This window comes from Monodelphis domestica, chromosome 2 (assembly GCF_027887165.1).
Source record: "Monodelphis domestica isolate mMonDom1 chromosome 2, mMonDom1.pri, whole genome shotgun sequence".
Taxonomy (NCBI): Eukaryota; Metazoa; Chordata; class Mammalia; order Didelphimorphia; family Didelphidae; genus Monodelphis; species Monodelphis domestica.
The window spans coordinates 123,829,784-123,843,724 of NC_077228.1; the positions used below are offsets into that span (position 1 = coordinate 123,829,784).

Genomic DNA, 13,941 nt, shown 5'->3' on the forward strand with positions numbered 1-13,941 from the left:
TTGAAAGAGAAAAGATCACAGGGAAAGAAATAGAAATGCAAGAATCAGTAAGTACAGTAGCTCTGTGCTGAGCAAAACTCTTAACAGTCTAGTCTACTGGGGGAAATCTCTCTATTTGACCAGAACTTCGGATTAAAAATGAAATAAGTTTGACAAGAAAAAATAAACAAACAATTTAAACTAGCACTTAGACTATGTACCACAAAAAGTTCCTTGTGTGTGTTTCTGTGTTTCTTTCTCTGTGTGTGTGTGTCTGTGTCTGGTTTGTACTACAAGGAGTAGCATCTTGATGTGATATATGCCATGTTAATGAAGTGAATTCTTTAAAGAATTGTTATTTATTTATCCCGAAGAAATAATTTATTTTTACCTTCATATTTTTTAAACATTTGGGTTACAACTTCCCTTCTTCCTCTCAATCTTTACCCCCCACTCATTTAAAAAGCAAGGAACATAATAACTGTTATACAAGTCATGCAAAATATATTTCCATATTAGTCATGCTTCAAAAATAGCAAGAAAAATAAAGAAGTTGAAAGAAAATATGTTTCAATCATCAGTTCTCTCTCCAGAGGTAAATAGTATTTTCTTTTATCCTGAGTTGTTTGGAATTGTTTTGGATCCTTACAATAATCAGAGTAGCTATGTTTTTTCACTTTTGATCATTATTACACTATTGTTACTTTGTACTATATTGTTCTGGTTCTGCTTACTTCACTTTGCATTAGTTCATATAAGTTTCTTCAGGTTTTTCTGAACTCATCCTGCTCATCATTTCTAAAAGCCCAGTAGTTTCCTTCATAATCAACATATATCATAACTTGTTCATCTATTTTCCCAACTCATGGACATCCAATCAATTTCCAACTCCTTGTCTAAACAAGAACTGCTATATATATCTTTTGGCATATAGTGGTCCTTTAGAAGGGAACTTATTGTAAAAATTCCTATTTCTGATGTAATTCAGCAACTCTACCATCTAATACCTAGTTTTAAGAGAGTTGTCTAGACATCTGAAAGTTCAAATGACTTTCTCATGGTCACGAAAATATTTTGTATCACAGGCTGACCTTAAACTTAGTTTTCCTCATTCTAAATATAAGTCTCTGTTCACTATACCATACAACTTGTCTCCAAATAGATATATTTTGGTTTTAAATATTTTGGCTTTAAAAGGTCACATCATTAAAAAAAATGGAAGTATCTTTTAAAAAAAGAATGGAAGTATCTTTTATAACAAAAGCTAGCAAGATTTCTTAATTCAATGAGATATGGGGATATGGACATATTAATATACTGTTGACACAACAGTTATTGGTAGAAAGCAAATTAGGATTATCCTAAAAAAGTGAATAAAATGTCCCAACCCTTAGATTCAGAGATCCCCAAGTTGAACCTAACTCCAAGCAGTTCAAAGTCAAGAAATTGCCAGATATATCATAACACACATAACAGTACTTTTTTGGTTAAAAAGAAGTGGGGAAAAGTAAGTAACCATCAGCTAGGGTCTAGATAAATAAATTGTGATATTTAAATGTAAATGAAATGATACTGCCACTTAAAATATTGAGGAATGCCAGAGGAATTGAGAGCATTTAAAATAGGAAGGGGAAAAAGAAAGCTTTTTATAAATAACATCATTTTACAGGTTTATTTTGCTTTGTTTTCTATGTTACAAAATAAGCCACATTGAATATGTAAGGCCTATCAAGGAATAATTATGATATAAATACTAAATATATCAATAAAACTCATTATCACTGATGAAATATTTTGTAGCTATATGTTTGTAGTCTTTTATCAATTTCTGGTACTAAAAGCTTAAGACTGAAGATTTTGAAAGAGAAGTATAGGCGTGTTGTATTTTAACGTTTTTTTAATGTGGTTCTCCTTAACCTATTAATGGTATTTGTATTTGTCAGGCATTTTTTATTCATTCTTCTAGTCTATAAAACCTGAAAGTAATATGCTGCCATTTTTGTTTTTTACTACATGCTATGTGGTCATCCAGTGCTGAAGAGGTAAATGCTTTGCTGGAAAAAAAGTGTTAAAATGAAACTTCTTTTCTTTTGTGATGAAATACAGATCTTGCTATAAAAAGGGTAAATTATTTGATATCCAAGTGGAATATGATAGTTTACAAAATGAATTTTATCTGTTAAGATCTAGGGCACTGAAAACAAATGCAAAGCAAAAATACCATCTGTGCCTATATCAATATCAGGGCACTGTGAAACGGATATAGTCTGACCTCTCAATCTCCCCTTCTGTTGAAACAAATTCTCCTTTTATAATTTGGGAGGATGCTAAAAAAATAAAATCTGATCAGTGATTAGAATGAGGGTGAAGAACCTTTACAGAGATACAAATGCAATTTTACCTTATAGATTACTTCTTCAAAATGATACAAACACTTTCCATAATACCAACACATTTTAAAATGGATTATAAAGCAGATTTTCTCTTGTGTATAGCCTTATCTCAGGATACTAAAGGGGAGTGCTTATTTTATTACATGGAACTAAAATTGTATTGATTTGACTATAGCCTCAAATAACTAGGCGGTCTTCCAAAGATTTGAATAGCTTTACTCTATTGAAATTGTGACCATAATAGAACATATTATTTTAAGAATTAAATTTTTTTAGATCCTAGGTCTTAGATGGTTTAGTGATTTGATTTTTTTAAATTCTTAAATGATGAGAAAGAGCACTTATATTTATTTTTCTCATTTAAAGATAATGCTACAAAAGTTTCTTTGCAAGGACATTTTGAGACAGAGTCCACTAATAAATAGTGATACTGAAAAATATTTTCAGAAAACTATATATCACTGAAACAGGTAGCAACTATGATACACATCATGGTGTTCCTTTTGACAAGGAAGCTATTAAAATTGTCTGCTCTGTTTTCCTCACTGAAATGACAAAATACAATAGATTATTCTCTCTCCTTTTTTCTGCCTTAGTTTGTGAATGAAGTACAGAAAGGAATCTTACTTTACATTTTTTCCCTCTTTGCTATTATTTTTCTATCTGAAGACCCAGAAACTGAAGCAGTAGGTGGTGCTAAAAAGCCTAAAGATTGATTGATAACTGAAATTGAGGTAGTTCCTGCCATCTTGTCAAGCCCTTCATGACAGGGATTTCATGACTCACATAGGGCAGAGCCAGGCAACAGCAGCACGTTCACCAGATTTTCCAAGTGATGAAAATGTCAGGAAATCCAAAGTTATGGTTCCCCCAACAATCATAACTTGGCCACATTGCACAGAGTTATTAAAGGAGAAAAGTTAGAACCTGACAGGTAGCATAAACCTATGGTTACACTGGGGCTGTGTCTACACATACAAAAGGAAATAGAGTTTTGAGGTCATTATCAGGATAATTCAAGGAGAAAATCTTTTTGTCAAAAATATACATATAACTAAAGGAAGTATTATTTTATTCTGTTTTACTATTATTTCTGATGGATTATCCAGACAATCGCTCATTGACTTACCTGATATGTGTCATTGCTACCAGAATAAAATTGGCCAGAAATATTCTAAAGTTGATACAAATATTCTTTGTGTACCCACGCTGATATGGTAAGAACACTTGATTTGAAGGTCAGAGGTCAAAGGATGTGTTTAAACACAGAATCTGTCATTTGTGATCTGGGTGATATTAGGCTGGCAGTCTCTCTGGGACTAAGTTTCCTCATAAAAATATTAGGCGGTTAAACTAGATTAGATGATCGTTAAAGTCCCTTCCAGCCCTAAATCTGGGATTCTAAATAAATCAAGTTTAGAGAAATTGATCCCAATATAAATCCACTGTATTAACACAAATATGCATTTGGACATTTACTCTTTACTTTTATTTTCCACCTTGGACAGCAACTCCAATTTCATCTAAAAGATCATCCACCTTTGGGGCAGCTAGGTGGAGCATGGGATAAAAAGTTGGGACTGGAGTCAGGAAGACCTATATGGTATCTTTCTTTTAAATCCCATAATGGATATTACCAAACCCTTTGAGCCAAAGACTTAACATTAGTATTGGTTCTTCTACTAATTAGCTTTGAGATAGTAGGCAAGTAATTTAACTTCCCTTCATTCCCTTATCTATAAAATGAGGCTCTTAGACTTCATGATCTCTAAAGGCCCTTCTAGCTCTAAAATTCTATGATCACTGAACAATCTCCACTCCTATTCCTCTTTCTTTACCATTATCTCAGTTTAATTAAATAGCTGATGGCTCTCAGCAGGCAGCACCAACACTTCAAGTTTTCTAAGAAGTCCCAAATGATCTCTGTCTAGGTATTTCATGGATATAGAAAAGTTTACATCTACCAACATGCCACTTCAATTTAATTTTTTATCTTATTCTCTCCATGATGCCCAGCCTTGGTTATCCCTTCTTGTAGCCAGAGATCCAAGCTTTATGATGTTATTACTTCTTCCTAAACCTATTTCATCAGTCCTACTTCTCAAACCTACTTGGCTCATTATACCATTTCTCTTGGAACTCGTGTTTTATCCTTAAAAAACTCCTCTACTTTCCACAACATTTTAACTAACATTCTTGATACTTCTTTAACTTAAATCTGACTTTATTCATAGATCCCCTCATCCCTTGCAACTGTTACCACTGAAAAGTCACTCCTTCCACTAGGCTTAACTCATAGGATCAAGAAGGTGGGTTGGCATATTTGTTGCTTCTCATTGATATTTCGATATCAATGACATCATCCTTCAACAACTTTTCTATCTTTGAAGTCCATACAATCCATTTTTACTATGCTTCCTCTATCCTTGTTGCTGCAACCTACTGATATCCAAGCAAACTCACTTAATGACCTGAGTCCTCTCTACTCAATATCCCATGAATATCCTTAGTACTCTAATATTCATATTTGTTATCGCTCTAATATTTTACTATACATATTCTTAACCTTCATCTTTCTTTATTCTGCTATAGCCATATAAAGAATGTATGCATGAATACCCTGGACATTATCATCTCACAAAAATATATTTTATCAAAGATCCTCAAATCCAGCAATGCACTCTTCAGTCATAATCTTCTATCCCATGACTCATACTACTTATGAGGTTTTATTATTTTTTTTTTGGCAAAGATACGGGAGTAGTTTGTTGTTTTCCTCTCTAGGGAATTAAGGACAGAGTAAATGACTTTTCTAAGGTCACAGAGATAGCAAATGTTTGATGCAAAATCTGAACTTGGGTCCTCCAGACTGACCAGTTCTTTATGGCATTATGTAGCTGCCTCTCCTACACTGCTACACTCTAATTCATACAAAAACTAACCTTTTCTCTCTTCATGACCTCCTATAACTTGACTTTTCTGATTCTACTAATCCAACTTTTCCATTCTAACTTTACCTGTCTCATATTCAGCCTCAGCTACATGATCTTCCACTTGTGATGACTCAGTAGCCATCAGTATAGGCTTTCCAAACTCATAAAATTTCCATAATTCTTGATCTGATCATCTTAATTTTTGAGAAGCCCTCACCATCAGATTCCTACCTCTGTCTCATAGATTTTCTTTTTTAAAAATTTCTAAAAATTTGCTTTTCATTTATATGTAGAAACAGTGTTTTGACCATTGTTTCCTTACATTTTCAAATTCAGACTTTTCTCTCTCCCTACCCTCCACCACCTCTCTAAGACAGAAAATAGTCGATATAAGTTATACCCATACTTTCATGTAACATGGATTTTTATATTGCTCATGTCATGATAGAAGATACATATCATTTATACAATAAAAATCTCATGAAGAAAATAAAATGGAAGAAGGCATGCTTAGATCTTCACTAAGACCCCCAAAGTTCCTTCTTTGGCTGTGGATAGCATTTATGGTTATTTTAGAAACTTGCTTTGCTAATAATGGTTTAGTCCCTTACCACTGATGTTTCTGTTACTGTATCCATTTCTTGGTTCATACACTTTCAATATTTCCATTGCAGTGGTTCATCAGATCAATGGGTAATAGAGATGCAAAAGACTTGGAAGGCCAGTTACTCTAACTTCCTAATTTTACAGATCAGGAAACTAAGGGTTAAAAAGAGGTGGGGTGACCAAGGCCACATAAGAGGAAAACGTAAACACAACCATTTGAATTTATATAAGGGCTCCATCAAATTTGTCTATAGTCATGCTTGATTCTTCTATTCTTTCTAGTTTTGATGCCATTTAAGGTCTTCCTTTTCTGTTAAACTTCTTGAAAAATCTATCTATTCTTAGCTCATAGATTTTCACAGAATCTTAGAACTTAGAGAACTCTCAGGAGATACCAAGTTCAACTCATACTTGATAGCTTCAACTAATACATTGCTGTGCAAACCTAAATCTCATTTTCTAACTCCAAAACACTTTGCTAACCATCAAGCAAATAAAATGATTTCACCTGAATGTGGAAGTAATCATAGCTAAAGTTGAGGCTCACAAAACACTTTCTACATCTGTTACCTCATTTGAACCTCACCACAACCTAGTGAGGCAGCTGCTATTATTGTTCCCATTTTAAAGATGAGGAAATTGAATCCTAGAGAGGCTAAGTTACTTGTTCAGGATTATATAACTAATAGGTATCTGAGGCAGGATTTGAACTCATCTTGTGAGCTCTAAGTTTAGCACACTATGCATTATAACAACTAGCCATCTTATCGTTAAATCAAAGATGTACAGAACTGACCTTATTATCTTGTCCACTCAACCTTCACCTTCTTCCAGCTCTGCTTGTAAAACATATTAACCTTTATACAGGGAGAATATCTCGTGTGCAACTGAGAGAAATGTAGGAATGTGGCTGGGTAGAAATATCAGTGCAAATCATAAGATAGAATTTGCAACTCAAGCTGCAAAAGCTCACTTTAATGGCACATCCTGAAGTCTAACCTATCAAATCCATTTTCTCCTTGGCTTTTCCCTCCTTGTGCTTTCATTCCCTGTTTTAAATACAATGGTAACTATATTCTCATTATAACTAGGCATAGCCAGATTGCCTCATTTCCTTCCCCATCTAATGGAACTACTTATATGGTAGAAAGAATATTTCTAAAGAACCTGGGTTCAATTTCTATTTCTTTTCTTATTATCTACATGACCTTGGGAAAGCCATTTAGCCTCATCTATAAAAGAATTGATAATATCACCCAATTCACAGGATTTCTTTAAGAATAAAATGAGATAATATTACATACAGCTATTTGATAATATTGAAGTATTATATAAGTATTATTATTATTGATGATGATGGTAACAATCAATTGAGGGGGCTGAGACAGATTGTCTTCAAAGTTCTTTTTGTTTTTCTATTTCCTATGGATCCTAATTTTTTCTTTTTTCCTTTCAGTACGAACCACTAACTCACAAACTCATTAAATTGACTTCTTACTACAGTAAAAATGAAATTAGACAATATCATTGTCAGGGACTGTATTCTGCTGCTCCTAGTAAGGACTTAAATTTCAACTTTCCCCTCCTTCCCAAAAGCTTTCAATTTTCCACAAGTACACCCAAAGGTGTTTTTAGAGAAATGTATTTAGTTTTCCTTGTTTTAAAGTTTCTAAGGGAAATGAGGGAGGAGTGTAGGGGCATGTGTGTTTGTGTGTCTGTCTGTCTTTTAGGGTAGCCAAAGCTTCATTTTGCCAACCTTTAGCTCCCTCTTTTGGGTTTTTTAAAATTACAGTTTTTTTTCCAGATTACATGTCAATACAATTTTTAATATTTGTTTTCTCATATTTTACAATCCATGTTTACTCTATTCTTCTCTTCCCTTCTCTCTAACCAAGAAGGTATGTAATATGATATAGGTTGAACATATATTACCATATAATACATATTTCCATGTTCATCATATATTGAAAGAAGATACATATGACTTGCACTAGAGAAAAAATTCATGAAAGAAATAAAGCAAAGGATTTTAATTTGTTTTGGATTTAACTTAATTTTAATCTATTATTGCAGATATCCTTTTTTTTGTCATGAGTCTCTTGGGAATTGTTCTGGATCCTTGGCTTGTTGATAATAATTAAGTCATTCATGGTTGATCATCACACATTATTATTGTTACTGTGTACAATGACTGTCATTTTTTATGGCACAATGGAATTCCATTTAAAAGCACACACCATAACTTGTTCAGCCATTTGTAATTGATGACCTTGCAACACAAAAGAGATCTGCAAGAAAAAGGAAGACACTTGAAATTTGGTAAAAAGCCAATCAACCAAGATGGAGACAGGGTTCCAATAGAATCTTGAAGGGAGCAGTTAGGAAGCCCAGCTGGTTGAACCTCTTACCTCTTCTCTGACTGTTGGGAGGAAGGTGGAATCCAGACTTTCTCTTGGTCAATGATTATTTATGACTAACTACTGAGAAGACTTTGGAGCTTAGCTAAGAAGAAACTCTGTCAGCTTTTGCTGTCAACATCTCCCCTTAGAGAAAAATAACTTTATTTCCTGAATTGAATACATTGTGAAATCTCCAATCAACAGGAATATATAGGAAGTTAGGGAAACCTATTTTCCTCTCTTCCCGTCCCTCTCCTTACCTCCTCTATTTAAAAGAATAAAAGACCTCTTAGTTAAAGATTTGAGGGTGAGAATTAGTTATTAAAAGAAATTCTCAAGCATACCATTTCTGAGAAGAGCAGTCAAATCAGTTGAGAGGGAAACAGGAAGTGGTGTGGGGGAGTGCAAGATCCAATCTTTCCCCTAGTTTGTTTCCTTGTGTTACTGTCCTATTACCATAAATCTCCTAATAGTGGCATCTATTACATATTCCCCAATTGATGGACACCTTCAGTTCTTCGCTACCACAAAAAATAGCTGCTAATAACATTTTTGTACAAGTTGGTTCTTTCCCCTATCTTTGATCTCTTTGGGAAACAGGTCTTGCTGGGTCAAAGTGTATAGACAGTTTTATGGCCCTTTGGACATGATTCCAGATTGCTTCTCCTCTGTTTTTCCTCCTTTCAATCAGGCCAAAATATGACTACTCAACTGAGATTGCCAGCTCATAATTGGTATCCCTAATTTAAGTCTTTTCTTCTTTACAATATTTCCTTTTTACTACAATTTCATCTTCTTTATGGATTTCATATTCTCATTGCACTCTTTTCCTGAGAAAGCTTCAGAAGATCTCTTTGTTGACCAAGTAAAGTTCAAAATTATTTGGCTAAATTTGAGCATAATGGAATATTTTATCTATCAAATTTAAGGGCAAAGGAAGAATTTTTGGTAAAAAAAAAGAGGTAGAAAGCATTACCAAAAGTGAAATGGATAATTTTGCTTTTGATTGTTTTAAATTTAAAAACAAACAAAGCCCAAGCAGTGTGAAAAGGTATTCTTTATTGTCTTTGTCTATTTTGAGTTAATCAATCACGAAACCCCTACTTAACACTTTGTTAGCCATCAAGTAAGAGAATTCGCAAGTTACTTAGAGAGCTCTACCATTTCAGCTCAGTCAGATTGTGAATCTGTGAATCCTTTGATAAGGGTTTATAACCTCATAGGATGAGAGGTGGATCCCACAGAGACTACCCACTCTGGGCAATGCTAGGCAGTTTGGAAGCTGTGATTGGCTCCTGTGAAGAGGGGAAGGGACAGGAAGTGACATAGAGAAAGGACTGTAGAAGTCTGAAACTTCTTGTCCTGGTCACATCTCCTTTAGACTTCTTCTTTGGAGGACTGCTCCTTGGGACTTCACCTTTGGACTTCTCCTCAGGATTTCTGACTTGAAGAGATTCCTGCCTTGGTGACTCTGAGAATAAACTCTCTCTGCTCATTGGTGTTTCTGTGGGACACTCCCTTCAGTATGAGTTGGAGTGAAGACACTTAGCTGTGGAACTTGACCCTGGAAGAGCTCATGCAAGAGACTTCAGACTGCTTTCTTTTTAGACAATTACCTTGGTGAGTGTAAAGGCTGACTTCTTTCTTTGCCCTTTCTGAAGGTGTGAACCTCTGAGAAAGGCCCATTGCCTCGAGACTCCTTTCCCTTGACTGGTGCCTTAGAAATTCTAACTAGTTCAGATGAAGCCAGAGCTTTCTTGCTTTCTCTCTCTCTCTCTCTCTCTCTCTCTCTCTCTCTCTCTCTCTCTCTCTCTCTCTCTCTCTCTCTCTGTCTCTCTGTCTCTGTCTCTGTCTCTCTGTCTCTGTCTCTGTCTCTGTCTCTGTCTGTCTGTCTGTCTGTCTCTCTCTCTCTCCTTCCCTCTCTTCCTTAAATACCTTCTCTCTATTGTAAAATAAACTACCATAAATTCCATTTACTTGAGTAATTCATTTTGGGATTCAGAAAATAAATCCCTGGCTACCACCAATTAAATCTATTAAGTCCAACCCATAAGTTTAATATCATTGTATGAAAATTACTGTGAGGATTAATCATTAGTCAACAAACATATTTTAGGCACATTATAAATGTCAGGCATTATGTGAAGTAGTAGAGATACAAAGAAAAGAGTGGGAAAATAGAGTCATTTCTCTCAAGATGCTTATATTATGGATGAGGAGACATCATGTAGTTAAGAATTTAAAAGATACATAGATTAGAAATGGAAGGTAATCTCAGGGGAAAGGCAAAAAGCAAGAGGAAGGTATGGTATATGCAAGGGACCTGTAGATGGGCAAAGGTCTTTTTCAGAATATAGTATTTGAGCTGTATTTGAAGAAAGCAAGATGGTGAGAAGAAGCAAGAAGGGAAAATATTTCAGGCATGGAGTACATAACCAATGAAAAAAGCAGAGTTAGGAGTTAAGGATGTAAACTGTAAGAAGACTGGAAAGGTGGGAAAGGGCCAAGATGTGAAGGATTTTAAGTGTCAAACAGATGATTTTATATTATCTAACTTCTCTGATTCTTTGTAAAATGGAAATTATTTTATGACAATTAACATGACAATCAAACAAAATGGAACATGATAACTGCCTTGTAAAATGCTTTATACAGAAGGTAGCATTCTATTGCTGCTGCCATCATTGTTATTGCTGCTACTAAGGTATTTCTCCTCCTTACCCTGTGTTGTAATTGTCAAAGTTCCCTCTTGAATAATGCATCTTTATAGAGAGTATCTGGCTCTAAGTGAACGTACTGACATCACCCAAAGTCTTGCTGCGAAGCATTTTTAATGTTTTTAAATGCGTAGTTCAGAGTGACGAGCAATTACCCTTCTGTCTGTTGCAATACAATGATTAATGCCATGGATGAGAACAGAAGATGTTTTTATTACATAACTGATAATCTGATCACACAACAGAGACACAAAGAACACTCTGAACTATTGAATATACCCTAAACAAAATGCCAGCGTTGGTTTTTATAGTTTGTGTAATCTCACCTGCTAAGACCCTTATCTTCGTAAAACCGCTGAGTTCCTGAGTAAATAGTGCGCCACAGATTTAAATCTTCAGGGGGATTTGATGCAAGTGGTTGCTGGATTTTACGTCTCAGAAGCTCATATCTAACACAAAAGACAAGCAGAACATTGGGATTATCTCAACTAATGTTATTACCAAAATTCAGGTTGTTCTGTGTGCATATGTGTGTGTATCTATTTAAGGAAAACACATCATTTTGTTCTTAGAGCTACCAAGTTTTACAGAGAAGCATTTTTTGGGCAGGTGTTAGGTTTTTTAGCCAGTTATTTAAAAACTGCTAGAAAAGGTGAATGAAAAAATTAACTTTGATTTCACCACAAGAAGATCATTATTTTGGACAACTTTTGGCATAATCATATTTGTCAAATGCTAGAATTAACTGCAGTCTATATAGACACAATGCTTCAAGAGTTCATGAAATAACATAATTGTTGTTGCCAAAATCCACTGTTGAATGAAAATATGGGATATCCCCAAAGTACTGGTACAATTTAAAACTATTAAAATATAAAACTTCAGTAAGACTTTGGGGATAAACTATACGGATTTACTAGCAAACTGTATACTCTGAGCCAAGATTAGCTTTTAAAAACTCACCATGAGAAGCCAGTCTTATACAATGAAAAGAACAGAGGCTATCTGGAGTGAAAGGACTTGGATATAAATTCTATTTCTAATGATTATTGCCTGTGTCATTTTGGGCAAGTTAGTTGATTTCCTTGGGTCCCACTTTCCAATGTACTAAATGCCCTCTGAGGTCCTTTCTATTTATGATCCATAACCTGTGATCTATGACCTAGACACTAGCTCTTAACGTATCAATTAAGAATATGAATTCTATTTTAGTTTTTTATATTGAGCATATTTTTCATGTTTTCTGAAATGTAAGAGCAGTCATAGTACTAACTTTTGCATCTAATTTTTAACTCTGAGCTATTTATTTTTATTAAGGATGCTGTGTACAGAATCATAGAATCTCAGGGTTTTAAAGGATCTTGGAAACCATCTAATATAATTCACATGAATAAAAAAAAAGAATTTCTTCAACAACAATCTAACAAGAGACCATCCAGCTTTTTATTGAAAGTCTCCAATGAATGGAAATTGATTTTTGCATAATCTACACTTTTATCTAGCTCTAATTGTCAGGAAGTTTTTCCTAATGTGAAGCCTCAATTTACCTCATTGCAATTTCCACCCAAAGCTCCTGGATTTAACTTTTTGGGGTTAAGCACACTTTTAATTTTTCTTCCCTATGACAGCTAATCAAAAACTTGAAGACAATCATCTTGATTTCTACCTCCTATTACTTATGTAAGTCTATTTCAGGTTAAACATCCCACATTCCTTAAAATGTTCCTCCTGTGGCAAACAAACTAAAGTTTGTTCAACATTTTGACTACCCTCCTTTGGATAGTCTTCCTCAACTGTGGAACCCAGAACAGAACACAGTATTCCAGCTATTTTCTGACCAAGGCTGACTATATCTGAACTCTAAACAATTCCTGGACATTCAAAACATTTACATATTTAAATGGACATGTGACCTCATCCATGTGGAGAGTCCTTCCAATATTGTAGGTGGCATCCTATTAGTTCCTTACCATCCTAACATGAGTTTTGTCTTCTAATCAATTCGACATTCACCTAACTTGATTGAAATCTTCACATTGTCCTGACATTGCAAGGATGCCAGTGGAATACTTAGGCTGTCAACCAGATATCTCTCATTCTTGCCACATGACCAGCCTATCTTCCTATTCAATTATCCACTTCTCTGATGACATCTTTTAATGTGATTCTTTGAAGTTCTAGATTTGTAAAGTGTTACAGGCTACTTACGCCTAACAAGAATTCTTTCTGTTTTACTTGGGACAATATTCATTTAAAGTCTTTAGAGACTATTATTCAGAGAAGGTCCCTTGACCAGCACCCACATAATACTGATAAAATATTGGTATTAAAATATAGGCCTTCTTGTAAGGGGAAAACTTAAGGTTATTTAAATAATTTACAATTTCTCAAAGGCAATACATTCTACAGTCTTCCCTTTTAATTTTATATCAACTGAAAGTATTTATGTATATGTACATTTATGTATATAAAATGTACTGATGGATGCACTCCATAGATTGCCAATCTAACATTAGCCTCCATGTCATAATCTGAAAGATATATATTTTCATCATCTTGATTTCCTTCTTTGGATGATTATAGTGTACTTTTTTGAGAAGTTATGGATCTCTTCCAAGTAGTTCTACCCATGATGCCATAACACAAAGTCATCCACAAATCCTTTTAGAAGGCTTTACCATCTCTATAAAATCTCTTCTCACTATGGACTCTGCACTAGATGGCTCAAATGACAGTGGAGCATGCATCTTCTTGTTTTATATCACTTGGTTAATAATGTTATTTCTTTTAACATACCTTTCAAGAAATTTTGATATATGAAATGGAAATACCTTGTGGAAAGAGGATCTTTCAAGTGACATGTTATTCAACTGAATATATGTCTATATGTAGACATATTATACACAAATCTTTG

The 13,941-nt window shown here is 34.4% G+C and overlaps 2 protein-coding genes across 3 annotated transcripts in view; both read right to left on the minus strand.

Annotated features, from left to right (window-relative positions):
* USH2A (usherin) overlaps positions 1-8,761 on the minus strand; it is a 327,556-nt gene extending 318,795 nt beyond the window's left edge. For both annotated transcript variants that reach the window (XM_056815925.1, XM_056815924.1), the window contains exon 1: positions 8,655-8,761. The gene's annotated coding sequence lies outside the window, so the exon portion shown is untranslated. The remainder of the gene's footprint in view (positions 1-8,654) is intronic.
* Positions 8,762-11,316: 2,555 nt separating this feature from the next.
* LOC130457142 (usherin-like) overlaps positions 11,317-13,941 on the minus strand; it is a 195,773-nt gene continuing 193,148 nt past the window's right edge. Inside the window, exon 9 of the mRNA XM_056815926.1 lies at positions 11,317-11,476. Coding sequence (XP_056671904.1) covers positions 11,350-11,476 — 127 coding nt within the window. The 3' untranslated portion in view covers positions 11,317-11,349. The remainder of the gene's footprint in view (positions 11,477-13,941) is intronic.